Source organism: Cebidichthys violaceus, unplaced genomic scaffold (genome assembly GCF_023349555.1).
Source record: "Cebidichthys violaceus isolate CVI_PGR_0920_01 unplaced genomic scaffold, fCebVio1.0.p SCAF_20, whole genome shotgun sequence".
In the NCBI taxonomy this organism is placed as follows: Eukaryota; Metazoa; Chordata; class Actinopteri; order Perciformes; family Stichaeidae; genus Cebidichthys; species Cebidichthys violaceus.
Genome location: NW_027176373.1, coordinates 5,276,158 through 5,297,349, shown reverse-complemented (window position 1 = coordinate 5,297,349; position 21,192 = coordinate 5,276,158). Strand labels below are relative to the sequence as shown.

Genomic DNA, 21,192 nt, shown 5'->3' with positions numbered 1-21,192 from the left:
CTGAACAGGAAATTATTTGATTTTAGACTAGATAAGCAAACGCTTACTGTGCTGTTCTATTATCATAAATGATAAATGTACACAACTAACTCACGGTAGGTTTTGGAGGGAAGAGATTTTTCTTTTTCTATTTTTGTTTGGCAGTAAAGGTGCGCCTCAGGGTGTGTCCTAACCCTGAATGTTCTCAGTGACAGACACAACTAGAAAACAAATGTTTCCAGGGTAACACTACAGCATTTGAGACATTTACTGTTGCGTCAGAAGAAGTCACGCACCAACATTGTGTCTGTCAAGTTATGCACCTGCTTTACAGGACTCTGAAAGGGAGGAGCTTGTCTGTCAGGCACCACTAACACTGCACTCATTAAAACACACACACAGACTTATTTACGTCATTGTTGTGGCTCTTCTATTATATTTAACAAAGCAAACACTATACTTAATACAGTTACACCCTGTAGAGGGGACACACAAACACTTACCTCGGAGGGTGTGTCGGTGATACGGGACTGACTGAGATCATTTTGAAAAGTCATACCTAAGGGACACTTAGTGATTAAGTTCACAGTCATCCAAAATATTCTAATAACAGATGTAAAAAAAAAAAGCAGTCAGGGGTCAAACTGATAGTGGGAGGGCTCATTAACTAAGTAAGTAAAAGTATAAAATGACAAACTATCCTAGCAGAGGACATAAACAAAAGGGACCCTGAATTTGATTATATCTTCATATCCTGGTAAACCAGAGATTTGTTATGTATGCATTATAACAGCTGTTTGATTTATAAAGCATTAATTATGTATTCACATTAAAATAGTAGCGGCAACCCTTATACGCACATCTTTTTGTATAGTAGTACCAAACAGATTTCATGCGGTACCAGCTTTAGTTCTCAGTTTATTGAATAAAGAAACAGAAAAGTAGCATATTTGTAGTTCTGTGTCTGTACACCAGGGGGAGGCAAGAAGGACAAAGATAACCACAAGGCAGGTTTTCATATCTGTTAGAGGGTTAGGAAACAATGAGAGAAGAGCAGACCCAAACCGTTCCTATAAAGATCAACAGCCTTTGATTGGTTTCATAATTAAAATGTATATGAAATTCAAAAAGGGTTTAATGGCTTTATCTATTCCATTTCTACTGCTGATCATTGTGCAGGATGTTTCGGTCACATACTGCAGCATTTACAACAGCTTCACCAAATGAGATCACGAACCACACCATTAGGGCTGGGTATCTTAAAAAAAGAAAGAAAGAATACAATGCCAGTACCCTTAAAGTGATACAGATAGAGTACTTTCAGGAACGCGCCCTAAAGTCTGTGTGTGTAGATTGGGAATGGGCCATCCTATGGTTGTGTGTGTGTGCCTTACTGTATGCTTAGTCTCATGTGCTCTATGCTTAGGACTGTCATATGGGCTTGCATGTGACCGTTCCGCAATAATTAGTTGAGAAAACAATCTTACCTCAGATCCATTTAGAAGCTCTTCCGGAGCGTTTGATCGTATTACATGATCATCATGAGCAGATGGAAGGCTGATGCTTTAGGTATTAAATCTTTCATCAACTGCCGTTTCCAAGGGCAATAATAGACTTGAAATCCTCAGCGTTTAAGCCAACATGGACAAGTCCTTAATGGATCACATGACTGCTTGAGCTTTCAGCTCATTGTTTCGGATTTACGGTTGCACCTTTACTGTTTTGGATCAATCTGGGCTGCAGTAGCAGACCATAGATACAAATTAGCCTTGTGGCTAAATCTGATACATTTACATCACATTGATGTTAGCAAATGTGTGCTGCCCACAATAAATATAAAGTAAAAATAATTTGATGTAAAGTAAACTTTGTCAGAAAATGTTTAGCATGACACCATCCATTTATTTTTCAAGACAATGTGAAGTAATTATACAATTTGATGTTTTGTGTCTAAACAAGAAATAAAATATATTTGTTAGAATAAAGCTTTTTCTCTTATAAAACAAGCATGTCAATAACACACAAACATCCGCAAAAATAACAGCCATTCAATGATTTTCTCCAAGTTACAACTTGAACACTCCTTGAGTAAAAGACATCTTGCAAGATATCTCTGTCCATCGGCAGACACTGTGCAAACTTGAGGTCATATCCCGTAGCAGAACAGATTCTTGTAAATCAGCTTATTGCAGCCTGTTGGTGTTACACTGTACAGCGAAATCGTGAAAATAGTCAAAAAGGAATACGGTTTATTCTGCTGCATAGGTTATGTACTATGCATATAAACTCCAGTAAATTATGTTGAAGAGCAGGTAAGCCAGAGGAAATATGACTCTGGAATAGGAGTCGATCATGTAGCTGTTGCTCATAATGAAGCTGAAGTGTTGCTTCACAGGGTGCTTGCGGCGTAGCCTGGTGCCTTCTGTGGGTCCGGAGACAGTAGAGTTTCGAGACTGGGTGTTCCTCTCTGTGTTCGGGGTGCTGGGGACCTCTGTGAAAGAAGTCAGGTCGATGTCATTGTCGTGGAAACAGCCATCGAACGCCATAGCCTGGGTGGCATCGAAGGAGTTGGGGATCTGCAGCGACAGAGGCAGAAGAGGAGAGTTAGCCTGTCCAGATGGTAGGAAATTATTTTCTGATTTAAGAAACAAAAAACTAAATGAGAATGACCTTTGCCCTTCTGAGCTTCTTCATCTCCTCCACTGTAGTGAAATAGTTGACAGCAGCGTACTCGATGACAGACAGGAAGACAAACAAGAAGCTTGCCCACAGGTAGATGTCTACAGCTTTGACGTAAGACACCTGTGGCATAGAGGCTGAGACACCAGTGATGATGGTGGACATGGTCAGAACCGTGGTGATGCCTGGATACACAACACATCATGAGTATTAAAATGTTACCTCACAAATAACATCCATTGATTGGATCGATTCAACTTCAATACTAAATGCAATAGGCATAATAAAATACCCAAGTTGGATGGTAAAACATCTCTATATTAATATTATATGTAGTGTATCAGCAGTATTCTAATACTTTAACCACCAAAAAGTTTAAAGGAAGGTAAAAATTTTGGGGAAAAATGCTTAATTGATTTCTTGCTTTTATGAAAGTGGTATCAATATCTTCTCTTCTAACTGTCTGTAGGAAAGCAAATAAGCTTTCACAAAATGTCAGAGTAATCCTCAAAATAAAACTGAAAAACTAGGCTAAGTGATGCTTTTGCACAGATTTTGGATAAAAATACCAGTTAAATAGTATCTTTTTAATAAAGCTGTCAACATGTGTTAAAGACAACACGGTCACATGGTCTCAGTACCCAGAGAGACACGGGCAGGTACGGCCCTCCTGTCTATCCAGAAAGACACCCAGGACAGCATCACCATCAGCATGGTGGGAAAGTACGTCTGAAGCATGAAGAAGAAGATGTGCCTCCTGAGAATAAAGTTAATGTAGAGCCGATTGTACCAACCTGAAACAGAGATAAATGCACAGAAAGTGGAGGAGGGGCAGGCAGGATGGGGAGCAGAGCATAGTAACAGTGAGAGGAAGCAAAAAAACAAGACTATCACTCTAAAAAATGTTGCAAAAAACCCTGCACAGTATTGGGTAAGTTGTCAATCTAAGAAAGTAGATGGACGAACAGGGAGAACCTCGAACTCTGATGAGAAAGTGATTATCTTCTTGGGCAGATCTGTCTGGAGCTGAAGTTATACAACACCATCTTAGAGCAGATAGGTCCCCACAAGATTATTTCACACTGAGAAGAAAATTCTCCCTGGCACCCTTTGTATCTTTCCTTCTCACACTGAAGATGGGACAGTAGAGGAAGGCATGGTTTTAACAAGTGGGCTTAGCAGTCAACTCCAAAATACAACTCCAAAATGCTTAAATAATAAAGTATACCACAGAAGAAATATGAAAATATATTTGAATACTGTAAATAAAAAGGCACATGCTTTGTACATATGATCTTACGTTTTTTAGCCATGTAACCTAAACTTGATCGGCTGAGGTTCTTTAAATAATTTACTACCTTGAAACAGAGGAAAACAGCTAGAATGGCTTTGTCTGAAGGCAACAAAGTTCATTAGTGAGCTTTGTAAGTTTTGTGAGCGTTACCATCGGACTGAGGCAGGCTAGACCCTTACTTCAGCTCGTTATGCTAAGCTAGGCTAACCACTTGCTGGCGTGAGTTTTATATTGAGACATGCATACATACTTACTGTATATACAGGGCGTTTCTCAAAGTCAAGGAAGGATCCTTCAACGGTTGAATTTCAAAGTTGTTATGTCATTGAATCCAACCTGGAGGACTGTTCCAATGTTGAATATCCTTCAAACTCCACTAAGGTCTGAGACCTTTGTTCAAAGGATTTTCAAGGATGCATGTGTGTATTCTCCGCGCTTCTAAAAACACCCACCAAGGAAGCATCCTTGACTTTGAGAAACACCCACAGTATGAGTGTGAGGCGAATAAGCAAAAAAACCGCTTAGACTATTCCTTTAAAAAAAAAAAAAAAAAAAAGGGACAGTTCAGGATGTTTAGAAACCTACAGTGTTACTGATACTTTGTTCGAGTCAATCAATTGAGGTGGAAGCGCTCTGAAAAGGGAAGTTAATTTATACGTATTTATTTTTGCACATTAATTTGAGGCTATAGTCATTATTGTTCTCACTGTTTGCCGGAGCTACCAGCAGGTGTGAAGGTGAATAAAATATAATACTGTATACAGGTCTAAACATCTTAAATTTTCCCTTTTTAGAAACGCAGACAGGGTTTTGCGACATTGACCATATTAGGTTTAAATGAGGTTTAAATGGTCGTTCCCAAACCGGGTACAACTCAGAGGGGCCCTCACGGCTCTAACCTCACATACCAGTACTGCTGTAGAAGGCAAGCCCGAAGGAAGGCTGGAAGTCTTCAACAAAAAACTGAGAGAGCACGATCTCGTCAGTCCTTAATGAATCGTTCCCATTCTTCCAGTAGAGCATTAGGTCGTTCTCATTGTAAGCATCTTCAAGAGAGGAGAGAGGGACACCTTCACATGTTGCCTCTCTTAGAAGATTCATGGATGATCTCCTCAGAGGAGAGGAGAGAGCGCACAGAAATGAGCCTCCCGACTCTCCTCTGAGATCAGGATCCATGCAACAAGTTAAGACAGACAGAGAGCGAGATAAAGAGAGAGAAGCAGGCCAGATAGACAGAACATTTTCCCCAGAGAAAGTGATCCCAACTATCAGCAGTTATGACCAAATTCAAGTTCAGAGCAGAATGAAAAACAGAATCCCTAGCAAATCCTGCATCAGAAAAGCAGACATTTATAATGGTCAGAGATTGACCTGATTGAGGATTATGATTTATTTAGTCTTTGCAAAAAGAAGATGGCTACTGTGTGTTTTTGAAATATGGTAATGCACTTAGAGCTGTTCAGTGTGTGTTTCTGTCCCTATGGGATAACGCTCAAAGCAACCCAATAGTGTTTTTGACCAGCATGGATATGCTAAATATGGAATTCAGTGAGCTCAGCAGTTTCGCTAACCAGTGCTTTTAAAAATCACAAATCAGTGCATCAAAGGTTGTGTACCATGTTTTCCAGCAAAACATGTCTCGTAAGCACATTAAGCAATTTTTTTTGCAACAAAATAAACAAACATCAGAAAGAAATGTCCCAACTGTAGGTTGGTACTCACAGCTCTCAAGCTCCAGAGAGCAATTCTGTGTGTCCAGAGGGAAACTACTGAAGTCCATTGAGCAAAGTGCCGTCACCGTGATCCTAAAACACAGCTTACAGTTAAACACCCACATAAATCAAGCAATTCAGCATCAGCAGCAACTGTGTTCATAAAACATATTTGAATCAAGCTGTTGACATTAATCTTAGTCAACCAGCCAGTAAGATGTCAAAAAGGGTATAAAACAAAACCGCTGGACTGATTTTTAAACAGTTACGATGGCAAGTGCATGAACAAACGAGTTCATGCACTAACTGTGACTCTGCCGCTCAGGCTCTGTGGCTACAGCAAGCTGTTAGGGATGACGCCATATTGTCGACATCTGTTGCTGAAATGGATCCGATGAATGTAGTCCGATAGCTTCTAATATTCCTTTCAGGCTCTGCTCGCTAAACCTTGCATTAATAATCCAGTGGATTGTTTTATCTTGGTTGACATCCTTTTCAAAACATTTTAGTAATGTTTAAATCATGACTCATTTCAGTAGATTTATACACAAGTTAAAGATATGTACATTTTTAATGAAGAAAAGACTACCAATTGTAAATGTAACTTAAAGCGAAGTGGCCCCAGCCATCCAGACAAGTTAGCAAGCTTTACACGTGGATTTAAAACTTAACAGCATCAAAATGTCTGGTGTTGCATGTTCGGTTGTTAGAATCGATATTCCAACAGGGGAATCAAGTTCTACAGAATTCTCAACAGGATTACAACCGTTTAACGAGTGATCAAATTAACTGGTGACTCTTAAACGAATGGTTTCGCAGATGCTCGTAGTGACTTACAAAAAAGGTAGGCGTAGATGATAAACACTGATGAGTATGAATTTAAAATTGATTAAAGGCCTTTACGAGGACACCTACATGTTCTGTTTTGAACAATCGTGAACTTGTTAAACTGAAACACGCAGCGTCTATTGCTGCAAGCTATCAAATGTGTTGACTACCAGTGGACTGATAAAAAAAACGCTTGTGTTTGGAGCACCATTTTTAAAACTCAACTGTTAAAGGGTCTATAAAGAAGGGATTTGCTGTTTCAGCCGTTCTTGGTTTGGTAAGACCAGTACCTTGTGGTTGGTGTTAGTGAACTAACTAACATAAATGAATACATTTGCTTGATTTCCTGCTCTTCTCTACTTTTCCTCCTGTTACACAACATGTTAACATGTCACAGATGAACATAATGATGTCTTAAAACAACTGACAAAAGAAATACTTTGGAAATAAAGACAAATTCAATGTGCCATAAACCTGCAAATACCATTTACCACAGTAGGCGCTGCTCAGCAAAAGTCAGCCTCGCTTTAATCGTTCACTACTTTGATCGTAGTCGCTTTATGAGTAACGTCAAGGAAACTTTTTTTTAACCTGACACTGTAGAGGATATTGCCGTCAGGAAAAACCCTCAGCATGATGTTCTCCATGGTCGTGTCGTGGATAAAAGAACGCTTTGAGTGGACAAAGAACACGTCAGGAACCCAAATCTTTTTCACGAGACGTGCATCAAAGGTACGACTCTTGTTGCTGCTGGAGGGGAAGGCTAGACGATCGTCCTGCCAGTAATGCCTCAGGTACAAAGTCATGGTGAAGTCCTGAAAACATAACGACAGCAGCTCAAGCCCAGAAGAGAAATGGGGACACTGTATACTGGCTAGACTAACAGCAGAAATCCCAGAGGCACATACCATGTTTACTTCTGATATGCTGTCAATGCTCTCCACCTGGACGTCGATGCCGACAGGAATAGCCGATCCTGCAAAAAGGTCAAACGTTGCAATGGATCAGCAACAGTAGGATCACATCCATCATGAACCGTCCATCTGCACATCTGTCGGAGATTTATGTGCAAATCCCACTGCTGAGCTATACGACGTATACTACATCGTACAGACTAAAGGTTTGATGGAAGTGATGACCCTGACATCATGCTGGTTCTTAAGCATGACTCAGCTTAGAGTTGCTATTATTTTCTAATACAATCTGTACAGCTTCAACACCACTTCGTCAATTACACACAGCTGACAGTTCACATAACACCTTTGGTGAAGCAGTAATCCTCATCTCTACAATCTGGCCGCTGCTCACTCAGGAAGCACAGATATAACATACATCAAAATACTTGAAGGGTTTATGGATATCTCAAACTCAGCTTTTCATTTTCTGGATGAGCTTTAAGTAACCAAACAGTATTTGGAAATATTTTACTATTTCAGAGAACAACATATTAACCAGAACAAATATTGTATGTTTTGAGAAGATAGCTAATCAAACTGCTTTCAAAATCTGCAACTACATCAATTTTGACACCACCGTGGCTAAGGAGTGTAAAACGTATGGAAAAGCCACAACGGAAATGCAAAAGGATAATGACATGAAAAATAAAAAAAAAATATATGCATTGTATTTTTGCCTGCCTTGTAAAGCACTTTGTTATTGCTTGTTTTAAAAAGTGCTTTATTAATAACCTTTATTAACCTCAACATGGCCCAATAGCAATACATATTACAATTATACAGACGTGGTGTTTGTGGTCAAAATTAAAAGCCAATCAGCTCTTACACAGGTCAAAGCCAGGCTTTTCCCCATCATGCCCTGGGCCTTGCAGACTGTGGAGAGCGACTGACTCTAAAAACTGGGCCTTACATGGATACAAATATTCCTTGTGTTACATAGATTACCAATACCAGTTCTTTAACTGTCCATTTTCAGTCTGAGGCCAATCCCAGCATGCACAAAGAAAAACAATCACTGACACTAACTATCCTGTCAGTGGACATTTTGGTTCACTGGAGTAGAGCAACACAAATACTGGGAGAAAATGTACAGAAGAGGTCAGAGCTAGGAAACAACCAAGGCTTTTTATTAATTAACCTAAATGTTTGCTCTAGAAACTAAAATGTTAGAGTGCTATGTTACAGTAAATACCACCATATTGTAATATTGCATATATGCATGTTGTGTATCCGGTCCTTATTTAATCATAAGGCATCAGAATACTGTAAACATATGATGCATATTAAACATCCCGTTCTCTCGGTGCCATTATCTAATGAAGGTATAAGCACTCAAAACCATCAGTCTACGATTACAGTAGAGTAGTGAAATGGGAGGGATTATAACTGACAGGTAGGCCTGTTCATTTCACTGAGGTTCTTGATGGGCATGACACTCTCCACCAACAAAGAGTAACTGCAGTGAAAGGTCAAAAGCTACAGGATTGTAAATGTAAACTTGAGGGACTACAAGGAGAAAGGCAGTACGAAACAATCCCAACTAATTTGATTCTGTTACTGGGGTCAACTCTTCTACTCCCATTAACTATCATTTAAAACAAAACGTGATGTTTGACAGGTGGATTAAAAGGTTTTAACAAAGCAAGCTATTGACAGCAGATTTATTTACCGATGTGCATCTAAAACTAGAATTAGAGGAGCTCATACACCAAAACTATATTGTACACACTCTGGTGCATAAGCAATAAAGGGTTTTTACAAAACATTCAATCCAAACACCCACATGTTGCTGATTGTGTAAGACCTTATGATTTGTAAAGAAAACATGTTGACATACAGGAAGTCTGTTACAGTCAATTGGCGACAAGACAATACCCCCGCAATGTATGCCTGTACATGGCTTATGTAATGTTTTTGTACAAGAATGCATATTTGCTGTTTTAAAGAAATGGTGATAGTTCAACGGTTATTTGGAGCAACTGCTGCATTCACATGTTTCAAGAATGTTGTAACCTCTAAGATAGAATCAAACAAATGAGAAAACATCCACTGAGAGGATTGAGACAGCCACTAGACTATTTACTGAACCTGCAACCCTTTCTGACTTAAAAAAAAAAAAAAAAAAAAAGTAAATCAAAGAGAAATTGGAAAAACATTGATTGAATAATTTATGTATGCCATTTACTCAAATTAATAGCAAAGACAACAAACAACTTATAGCTTTGAGGCTACATATGTATAGATATATTCTACAGTCTCGGATCAAAATGAAACATTCTAGTTTTAGTGTTTTGAATATTCTCTAACAGTGGGCTTTTCTTTTACCCCCACAGAATTAAGTACGCAGTTCAGATTATTTTATCTGTTCCACTGTCTGCAGTCATAGGCTCACATGGCAGTCAATCTAGGTCACTAAAGGTTTTTTTTCCCCGAGACGTAATACCGAACAACAGCACAGTAACCTACATTAACCTTACTAAGTTACCCGGAAAGCACATGTTTTTTAAAATTACAAAATATAAACAAAAGAAATTAGAAGAGGTGGAATTAAATAGATATACTTTATATAGATTAGGTTTGTGTCTTTACCTCCAAATCCAGGCCGCATTGCAAAGTCATGGTCTTCAATCCGAAGCAGCTGCTCAGATTTAATTAGCAGAGACTTGGTGCTGTCCAGCTTTTTCATCTTAAGATCCACTCGTCTGAGAACCAAAGAGAACAAACAACAGCTTAACGTAGAAACTCTCATCTCTATGTTTCTCTTACGAACAGACAAAATTGAAGCAGAACTGACATCTGGTCGAGGGAGTTAGTGATGGTTAATTGGACTTTAGCACTCTGATTACAACCAAAGGCCAATGGTCCCTAGAAAATGAAAGTTCTTTTACTGATCCAACATAGATGTAACTGGGTCAGAGATATCGTGGGACCGCTTTTGTGTCTGGCTCTAAAAGTCCTATCTGTATTCACTGTCTTTGTAGAAATCTTCAGAAATTAATGTGAATCAAAAAATTAACTCCGATGTAAATTTTTCCCTGTCCAAATACAGACATTATGTGCTTTAATGATATGTTGAATAATTCTGAATACAATTTAATTGTAACAGAATCCACAGAAAATCTTATGAAATGCACGGATCACCTTTCATCCTTGCATATTAAATCACCTGCCCTTACCTTTCCTTTTCCAATTTTCACTTCCATATTCATAACCACATTTGTGATGACATTGTAAAGTAGCATATGGAAAAGCCACAACATGTAGATGCCTGGTGTCAAAAAGTAACAGCAGAAGTAGCTCCACAATTACAACAAAGTGCCATACGAGAAATCCCACATTGGCTCACCCTCCATGCTTTTGTTTGGTGTTCTCTCCGTACTGCTCCTTGTGTCTCCTCTTGTTTGGATAGTGGCTGCTGACGGGCCACAACCAGGCCAGGCACATCAGTCTAAAGGCCAGGAGGGCCACTCTCATGGTTAAGCTGGGGCTTGGAAGACTAGAGGAACCAAAACGTTCCTCCCACTGCGTCAGTGTCTCGCCCAGGGATTGCCACAGCAGTCCCCGTCCTCTACTGGCACGTCCATGTCCCAGCAGCACTCATTGTGCACCACCACGCACACACCCTGCTACTTCTGCATTATCCTGCTGCTTCATCTCCTCTAACATGGTAAACATCAGTCAGCACTTAGCTCCAGTGCACAGGCATCCTCCTGGTTGGGTTTGCTTTTCTCTGTGCCATCCCTCTGCTTACGTCTCTGGACAACATGTTGCTCCGACTCCCCCACTGTCCCCACCCTCTGATTTACGTAAAACCAAATATCAATTTATTCCTATAATGACAAAGGAATACCATTAATTCCTCTCTAATCTTCTTATCTTTGGTTGGTGAAATCTTTCAGTAACCTACAAACTGGAGGCAACAGAGGGCGGGGAGAGGGATAATACAACCAGCAGTTTCATCATCATGCTGACCAGATAAAAATAAAAAGCCTCTAGCCTACTTTTATACATTGCAGGATTTTCCCTCGAGTTGCGCACTATAGTGGTGGGAGGGTGGATGCCATCCACAGGAGACAGGCGCAAGCATCTGTCTGGGTAACATCTGCAAACGTTGCACTTCTGACTTCTGAGCAGATATCATTCACGGCAGAGGATATGTTTGAAAAAAAACAAGGCTTTGAACTGTTTTCATCTAAACATTAGAAAAAAGGATTACAAATCGTATGCGTTGGTACAAATGTTACTATAATCCAATGCAAAACATCATGGAGTCAGCTCATAAACTTAAAACCTGAAAGGTTTCAGACAAATGTTTTGAAAAATGTGTATTGACATGCTAATGAAATATTCACAAAGCTTTATCATGAGTTGCACCCTCGCTTGTGATCCAGCATTGTGGTTTAGATCTTGTTTAAAGACCACAGGGTCCTCATGTGGACAAATAGAAAAGTAAAAGAAAATCTTAATAATGAAACGCAATCCAGTTCAACCATAAAATATACTATGATCTGAAATATACTATAATCTGAATAATACAATAATCTGAAAAATATACAGTTTAAACAGTTCCTTTCTGAAACAAAAAGGTGAGCATTGTAACATCTAAAAAGAAGCATACAGATCTATTTTAATGCATAATAGTTTTCCTATCGTTAGGTCCATCCTTGTATGATCTGTCTGTGCCAAAATAGTAATACATATTTGATTACACCGTTTTTTAGCCCCTCATCACCTCTTGGCCACATTCAGTCAAATACAGACAGCTATCCTGTACTGATGGACACTGCAGCCCCACAAGCAGTTTCATTGACAGCACCACAGCAAAGAAAGACAAATACTGATCCCTCTGATGTCACTGTTGATAATATAAAAAAGAGAAACTCACTGTGAAAACTTGATACTATGAACACTGAACAAAACTAAGAAAACAACTCTACACAGATGCACTGAGACAACCTGGCAAAGACTAAAGGAACTTGTCTGTATGTGTAATGACTGGGGAAGTGAGAACAGGTGAGCAGGAGGTGAGGCGACTGCAGGACTAATAAGAGACAGGTGAAACTAATCAGGGCTGGGCAGACAATCAAAGCTGGCGGGAAAACACTCAAAGGCCTGAAGTGATTGTCAAAGAGGAGAAGTGAGTAAGAAAATAAAATAGGAGGAAATTAAACAAAGAAAAAATATAACCTCAGGGCGGATTATAACATCTGAAGCTATTTTCCATGACATTAGTTGGAAGTTGAAGTCGATATCTTGTCTGTAAAGACTTTGATTAAGATCTTAGGATATTTTAAATTTGTACTTTCTGGTCATTTTCAAAATATTTTATACATTTATTTATTTGTTTATTCATTCTTTCATTTATTTTCTATTGATCTATTTATTTATTTATTTTACCATTTTACTCAATGTTTTTAGTTATTGATACCATAAATTATTTTGAAACGCACAAAACATGAAATTAGATTTTCTTTTCTTTATATTTCCTCTGCATGCTTATAAACAAATGCATTTAACGGCAATTAAATCAGCAAGCTGTCCACATATACAGGAGCGTTGCAGCATACTGGATATTAATATACATTCAACATGACAGATTATTAATGCGCTAATGGCTATGAGATATATTACACAACAGACATACAGTCAATTATTCTGTATCACTAATGAGAATAAAGGGAACAGAAACTTCTAAGGACGTACATTCTTAAAAATTCAAATGTCAAAAATAAAAGATGAAATACAACAGACTCATGGGAAAAAAAGCATGTTTGACAATTCTGTATTAAATCAAGGAAGGAACAAAAACCTGGCGCTGAGAAAGAGAAACGTCAGAACCAATGATGAAATCAAAACACAGACTGCATGACGCCACTGTAGTGCCATGGTCCCTTTAATCTGGGATTAAAGTTGATTGAGGGCAGACATGAGCAATGCCATCTTAAAGAATCACTCACGTGGACCTTGGCTCCCTTGGACATGTGACTGAGCAGCTGTTGGACAGCTGGCCGTTCACATGTGGAAGTGACATCTCATCTGTGCCCTCTAGAGGTCATCATCTGTCAAAATATGTAAACAACTGTGAGGTGCATTTGCATTCATGAACAGCAAAATGTATGCGGCCTACCATGTGTTAATGCCAAAACATAAAAATAACAGCATTATCATTGAAATGAACAAACAAGCACTACTGAAATTGAAATCACTAATACTTTTACATCCATCCATTTTCTATACTCTGTGTAGGGTCACGTGGGACTGAGGTATATTCTAGCTGGAGTTGTATAAAAAGATCCATAAAACAAGATGGTGTTTGATTCCTGTCTAAGACAATGTTTAAGGTTACTAAACATTTAAACATTTCTGAGTCGTGGTATCCAGAAAAAGTGCAGATAACAAAGTAAGTATCTCTTTGTCACATTACTATAGAGGAGAAACAGACTGGCCTCCTTTTTAGATAAACAGTGTCTTAACTTATATCCTTTATCCTTTCATCCCTTGGAAGGTTTTTCTCAGCTTTTTCTAGTCAATGCGTTTTCAGTCATTACAAGGATGTGTGTGATTTGTAGAAGCTTCTCCATATAAGTTACTTATTAAACATTGTTTGTAGCCAGTAGAGATGGCGTCTCGTGTTAAACAATATTACAGTGGGTGTTACATGTGAGTGTTTGGAACTATTTAAGTAGAAGTGTTGTCTAATGAAGCATTCACCAGGAGGCTGGTTAAAGTTTTACCTGCCTGGTTAATTAGTCAGTGTTTCATTAGTGTTAGGAAGGATGTAAAGTGGAATCACACAGTAACAGTTCAGTGCACACCAGCGTGCTTTCACACAAATGCATAGTTAATACTGTTACCAGATCAACAACTCAGCACAGGCCAGCAGACATGGCAGAGACACACATACTCCCGATCCTGTTGTTAATTTTCTTGGAGAAATTGTTGCTGACAAACTCAAAAGGTATTGTAATACTTGTAATACTTCACTTGGCATCCTATCCTGCAATTCACAAACAAGTGATGTATTCCCAGCAAATGGAATTGATAAGATGCTTTAAATAGCTACGGCTGTGTATAATCTTTTTGAAGTATGTAAGAAAATGCTAAGCTGTTGGGTTAAATTTCTTGAGTTTTGATTTATTTTGGTGTTGTTATCATTGGTTAGCTAATTCTAACTTTGTAAAATGAAAAGGCAAAACATAAGAGTGACATGATAATGGAAACATTCTTTCTAATTTCTGGTAAATACTACAAATCTTTGCAACAAGCTGATGGTTAAAAAGGTTTTGTAACAGTGAAAAAGCAGTTTTTGGTAAATAAAGGTGCTTATTTTACCTTATAAGAGTTCTTCACTGTAGTAAGAACAAAGCTATCATACCGTCCAGACACTGATGATATCAATTTATGTATTTATTAATGTAAATGCCAGACAAGCCACAGAAAGAGCACTTCATGGATGGACAGTAAATGATTTTACAGCTCAGAAGTTTATGTAATGTCAGTTATGTGCTGAAGAATGCTTTGAAAAAATTACAGCGGTTGCAGATAACATTTGCATTGATATTTCCACAGCAGCAGTAAACACAGCTGCAATGTGTCCTCAGTGTATTACCCAGCCGTGACAGCTGTACACATCTGGGGGACTGAGCAGTCATTTTGGGTGACATGTGACTGATAAATAAATAAATCTCTATTTTAGTTAAATAAGCTCAGATGTTTATTAGATATTAAAACACAGAGGACCGAGGCTCCTTTGTGTGAATTTTGCATTTCTCTTAATCGGACACGACCACATCAATGAAAATGTTCAAAAAGTCAAGGATTCCTGACACACAATTGTTTTTGTCGCAGCAGCAGATGCGCCTTTGAAATCAAGTGAAAAAATACTGACAGCATGAGCAGTGCAGCAGCAGTGACCTAATCACAAACAAAATAACATATTTTATTGCTCTTAATCTGGATATTATATGTTCTCAGATTTCAGAGTTGGACAGTTGCTGTTGTAAACGGTTTGTGAAGTCTGTTGACCACAAACTCTTGGACACTGCAAACCCAAAACACCACAGATGTGGCAGGAAATGGTTACAGAGTTTGCCTGAAAAGAATGTGTAATTATGAAGGAAAATGAGAGAAGTGATGGTTACTTTTCTTGTTTTGTCATAGAGAATGCAACTTGAACACAAATTCTTAAACATAAAACATGCACATATCTTAAAATATAGCTGTTGACTAATACATTCAATAGAATAATAATAGTATTTAACAAGTTTCAAGTGTTACAGGAAAACTATAAGACTGGACAGGTGGTCGGACATATCAATACTTTAATTTTGATCTGTACAATTCTAAAATCTCTAATGACAAATATACAAACAGTGCAGTGCTCTTGACCTTTGACTGTAGTTTTACCATCTCAAAGTCCTATTACCAGATGCCAACGTCACCTGCATCATCCCTGACGACTGCATCCTGCCCTGTAGCTTCAGACCCACCGGCACTGTGGTGATCCACTGGTACAAGCAGCAGATCCCCGTTCACAGCTATTACTACAACAAGGATCAGTTTGGACTCCAGAACAAGCACTTTAGTGGAAGGACTTGCTTGTTCAACTCCCACATCCCTCACGGCAATGCCTCCCTGCTCCTCAGGAGGGTCAAAGTTCAAGACAAGGGCAGGTACAAGTGTTACACGAGCACACGGAAGGGCAACCAGGAGATCTTTATCAACCTGGAGGTGAAAGGTCAGTATCAAAAATGTTACCATACCCTTCTATGTTGTTTTTGGTTTTCGTCTTTAGTCTAAAACTGATGAATTCAGCACTGATAAAGCTTTGAGTGGTGAAGCGTCTCCATTCATAAATTACCTTCGAGAACGTGACGACAAGGTGGAATATTTTGCACTCTTTTTTTTTTTCCACTACTGCCCAGCAGAAAGGCTCCTGGCTGTTTCTTATGGCAGAGCAGTTGGAAAGCAGACAGTTGCTATTAATAGTTTATTGTCATGTTATCCTACAGAAAAGTGTCTGTTATTCAGTTTTAGTTGTCACAAGAGTTTTAGAGAAGAGAACTGAAGAAGAGAATCGATGCATTAATGAAGAGCTTTATAGAATTGTTGTATTTGAGCAGGGTTTTTAGCAAATCCTTACATGGACTAATGTGTATCTGGACACTGTGAAGTCCAATTTAACAGTCCAGTTTTTAATACAAACACATATGTCTTGGTCCTACTTGCGTGATAACAACAAGTGTCTGGATACAGTCTGCACAAGCTTTTGTCATGTTAGCCATCTGCCCAATTAACTTATACTGTAGCAAGTGAACTCTCACCTGACTGTTTCTGACACCCTGTTCACTTCGAAACAGAGTGACAATTCTTCATTTCTTGTTGCGAGTGCCACAAATGTAATCACATCCCTACTTTCTGCTTTTCCTCTAGCTCTCATCCAGTCAGTGATCATGGAGATGACTGATGAGACGGTCACCTGCTCCTCTCACAACATCTACCCCGTCCCTCAGGTGACATGGGCCACAGATCCCCCCGCTGCCCAGGAAGCTCTAGAAAATTCAACCATCAAAACCACAGACCACAAGGGTCTGCTCACTGTGGAAAGCACACTGAGGATTCTGGGTAATCTCTCCAACTATACCTACTTCTGCTCTTTCATAGCGGCTGACAAGACCCAGGTGTGGACTGCATCTCGGAAAAACCAAGGTGCGTTTTGTTTATGACATGGTGTCGTTTTCGTAGAGAGGATGATTACTGGCAATTAAAAGCAAAACGATGTATGATATCTTTCAGAGGGTATAACACAGGAAGAGGGTCATGCACTGTCCATCCCCTGCATCGCTCCGCGCAGTCTCCAGAATTTCTCCCTCATCTGGACCTTCGCCTTGTCCTCTGAGCCCACAGTTATCTTGAGATATGAAACAAAAACCAGACACACCTTTAACCTGTGGGAGGGTCAGGCTGAACTGGACCAGGACCTGCTTCTTCTGAGCGACGGATCTCTCCTGCTTCACAAGCCAGACATTGAGGAGCAGTCTGGGACGTATACGTGCACCCTCTCGGGCCTGCAGAGCAGACACATTGTTCAAACCAAAGTAAACATCACTGTTGCATCAATAAGTGAGTATTAGAGTGTTCCGTTCTGTAAACTCTACTAAACCAGGACGGAAATTAGAAACAATTTGCTGAAAGAAATGTGGCACGTTTGCTCTGCAGGTGTGGACGAGCAGAGTGTGCAGAGATCGTGGTGGAGCACGGCAGCTTCTGCAGCTTTTTTCTTGTTCACCATCACTGTAGCTCTCCCTCAATGTGTAAGGCAAAGAGGTATGTAAGATATAATACCGTAAGGTATTCAAGCCTTTATGATTAAAAGGGATGAAAGGTAAATGCATGAAGCTGAGACATGATTCATGATTCAAAGCTATAAAATAGTTCTTTGAATTCAGCAGTGTTGTCTGCTGTTACCTTAAGATAAAATAGAAAGCATTCACACAAAACCCCACCACTGCTAAAGCTGCACTATAATCATTAGCATGTTTAACTGTAGAAAAGTTGTTTACAAGTAAGTGAAATTGCATCTGGATCCAGATCTGATTTATGAGGGATAGGAATGCAAGAGTTGAAGTGAGTGCTGTAGCAACAGGATCTATTGGCAAAATAATATAGTAATTTTGCAGGGCAGCTCTTATTTGGAGTTTGTTTGTGACTGCATAATCAAAATGTGTTGAAAAAGATCCTTGCAGGAGTGAAGGTGAAAGTGTTTTGCAAAAAAATTTAAACTGGGAGAAAACGTAGTTGGACCAAATTGGAAAAAAAAGATATCAGAATGAAGCTGAAGCAGAATTTAGATATCCTGCTAATTAACAAAAAAAAACAAATCAGTGTAAGCAGTGATATTGCAAATGCAACAGCTCAACTTGTGTTCAAAATTGACACATTGAAAATTAAATTAAAGTATAGTGTACCAACACATGCAATATCTCAGTGTCATTTAACTAATTTAGATTTTCTTTTGCTGTTACAGCAATGGAGACCAGAAGTGCCTCGCTCAGATTCAATGGAGCAGGTTTTGTTGAAGTTGGGCTTCACAAACATCTAAACACCACGGCTTCATACATAATTGGACAACGTGGAGTTGATTGCAACAGACTACAACTACAGTTTGAAGCACAGGATGAAGTGGCAGACAGTATGCCAAACACAGTGGACGACTGCTCTGCGGCTTTACCACCAGCTACTAAAATAGAACAAGAAGGAAATCCGGGAGGACCACCTGTGGAGGGAAACGATGGGCTGCTATCCAGTAGTCTTGAGAGGGATGGGTTTAGAAACACTGAGCCGGGACATCATATATCATGAACTTCAAGAGAATAAAATCATCTGGCCATAAATGAGCAACACGCAGTGGAGGATAATGCACGTATAAATACCTCCAACAAACAGACCCATCCAGATCAAACAAGGGATTCTGTGAAATGTATAAAGAGCATGTGTCTTGCCATCTATTCACAATCAGTATACTGGTAAACCATGAAAAACGGTTACATGTGAGCTTGCTTTTCTGCCTTTAAAATAAAAAGAAACTTATTGCACAATTTTCTGTTCTGTGCTCAGATTTGCCAATGTTGCACAAAAATGTGTTTGTTGCATTTTTTGTTGGTGATATTCAAGGTTCACTTTCTGCTATCTCACATCTAAATCATTCAAGGTTGACAGTAAGGTTTCATAATGAAACACAAATAACAAAATATGCTGCTTTTCAGAGTGCACAAATATGTCTTAGGAGTTTCCTCCCACTAACTTCAGCTGTTATCTTTTGGATAACAGTTGACTCAAACACTCAGACATTTTGTTTTGCAGTTTCAAGTGGACCTACAGAAAGCCAATTGGCCAATTTTCAAATTAAACTGAATCTGGTCATCGAGATAAAGCCAGCAGATAGCTGTGATGTGGGTTATGTTAACTAAAGGCCTACATCCTTCTCATTTCCTTTATGGACATGTACTGTGGATACAAACATTGACAATAAACAAACCTTGTGACTCCACAAACGGACTTTGGGGCTGGCTCATGTTGTCATTAGTGGTCACAGGAACTGCTCTGAGTAAATACACATTGTCCAGTTGAAGCAGTTAAGGTGTGTGGAGTTTGAGATGAAGATTAATTTTTGCGCCACTTTGCCAAAATATCGGAGGGTAGGTGAGAAACATGAGTTTAGATCAGACAGAACAAAGTGCAGGATGAGTCGACAAGGCCAAAGTCCAGTTTGAAGACATCCAACATCACCACATTTAACCCTAAAACTTGCCTATTGACGTTGGGCTGTTGTGATTGAGTGAGACAAACGCTGTGACTCAGACCTTCCGACAATTACAAGAGTTGATTGTACACCCACTCCCACAATCTGACACCATTTATTTTTTGCGTTCCCCCTCCTCCATTCTTTTTCCTCTGCTTTCACTCCAAATCACCAGATTCACTCTACACATAGTTTCAGTATAGTTTTAAAAAAATGCATACATATGCATGTATACAGTTTGCAGTAAATAGTGCTGTGGTTGCTTTTAAATATATATATATTTTTTAAAACATTCTTTGGACAGGAAGTGGAGTAACATTCCAGCACTCCATGATAATTAAATCTTTGTGTTGGCAATACATTTAAAGTGTCTCTGTTTTCAAATAAGACCCTCCTGGGATTTATATGTGTCACTTTATTTTCCTGAAACTGTAAAGAGTGAGGGGGGGTGAGGCAGACAGACGTGTGTGTATGTGTGTGTGTGTGTGTGTGTGTGTGTGTGTGTGTGTGTGTGTGTGTGCACTTTTATGACAAAGACTCCGGCGCTGTGTCTGGAAGTAATCATCTCGTCGACGCTGCACGCCGCAGCCCCCTCCCTATGATGTAATTGGATTTTTTTGGCGTGATGGTTCAAGATTTTCAGGGGGATTCAGGGGATTTTTCCAAAGTAACTTTTCATTCATTCTGGTCTCTGAACTTGCTACCTAATTCTATATGTTCTATTCACTAGTTTTATACCAACTTATGAAATAAAATGTATGGGATCAATAATGACCAGAGTATTAGTTATGCTCCTCATGTCTGTGTGGGTTATGTCTCTGCCTGTGAGGGGTTTTTCACTCTCTGCCTGCACAGTTAGGAGGGGGAGTGAGGTTGGCTCCGTTTCAAACACAGCGATGGGGCCTCCTCCTGCCTCCACATACTGCTGAAACAACAATCTAAGGGTCAACTTTTTGTTTTGCTACAGCTTTGAGCACTAATGCCTGCTTTTGCCTTTTCTTCTATAAAAGAACACACATTGTGAGAAGACTCCTCTGTGTGAGAACTGAAGAGTCTAGTTTATCTGTGAACAAACTGGCTGGACAGCAAAAAAAACAAAAAGAGAGTTCAGTCTATGAAGGTTTAAAGAAGGTGGTGAGAGAAAAGGGAGATTGGACACTGTCACGTGACAAGTTACAGATTAGCAGTAACTCACTCAAACCTGTTTCATGCTGGAATATAATTTAATGATAACATGATACTGCAGTTTAGAGGTGATTGTTAGGTCAGAGGTGTGCAGAAAAAATAAATATGTGCCAGAGGGTATTAAACATACTAATTCATTTGAAGACACTCATAATTAAAGCTATAACTGGGTGATAATGCGTATACACTTCTTCCCGTCTTGCCTTTTTACATAGAAGCAATTCTCTAACTAACCAGAGAGAGGCAGCAGTGGGGCCT

General features: G+C 39.2%; 1 protein-coding gene across 1 annotated transcript; it reads right to left on the bottom strand.

The window, feature by feature from the left end:
- Positions 1 to 1,890: 1,890 nt before the first annotated feature.
- gabrr3a (gamma-aminobutyric acid type A receptor subunit rho3a) lies at positions 1,891 to 11,094 on the bottom strand. Its single transcript, XM_068716473.1, has 9 exons — positions 10,795 to 11,094; positions 10,038 to 10,150; positions 7,401 to 7,468; positions 7,084 to 7,307; positions 5,675 to 5,757; positions 4,861 to 4,998; positions 3,300 to 3,452; positions 2,650 to 2,843; positions 1,891 to 2,555 (listed from the first exon to the last, which is right to left on the bottom strand). Exons 1-9 carry the CDS (start codon positions 10,920 to 10,922, stop codon positions 2,253 to 2,255), a joined length of 1,404 nt encoding a protein of 467 aa, XP_068572574.1. The 5' UTR covers positions 10,923 to 11,094; the 3' UTR covers positions 1,891 to 2,252.
- Between the last annotated feature and the right edge of the window lie 10,098 nt (positions 11,095 to 21,192).

What these genes read in the sequence shown, in the direction of transcription:
- gabrr3a (XM_068716473.1), bottom strand. Translation starts at nt 10,922, where the DNA reads ATGAGAGTGGCCCTCCTGGCCTTTAGACTGATGTGCCTGGCCTGGTTG. An exon ending in GCATATCAGAAGTAAACATG is followed by an intron (nt 7,308 to 7,400) that starts GTATGTGCCTCT and finishes TTATGTTTTCAG; the next exon opens with GACTTCACCATGACTTTGTA. An exon ending in AGAAGCTCAGAAGGGCAAAG is followed by an intron (nt 2,556 to 2,649) that starts GTCATTCTCATT and finishes CTGTCGCTGCAG; the next exon opens with ATCCCCAACTCCTTCGATGC.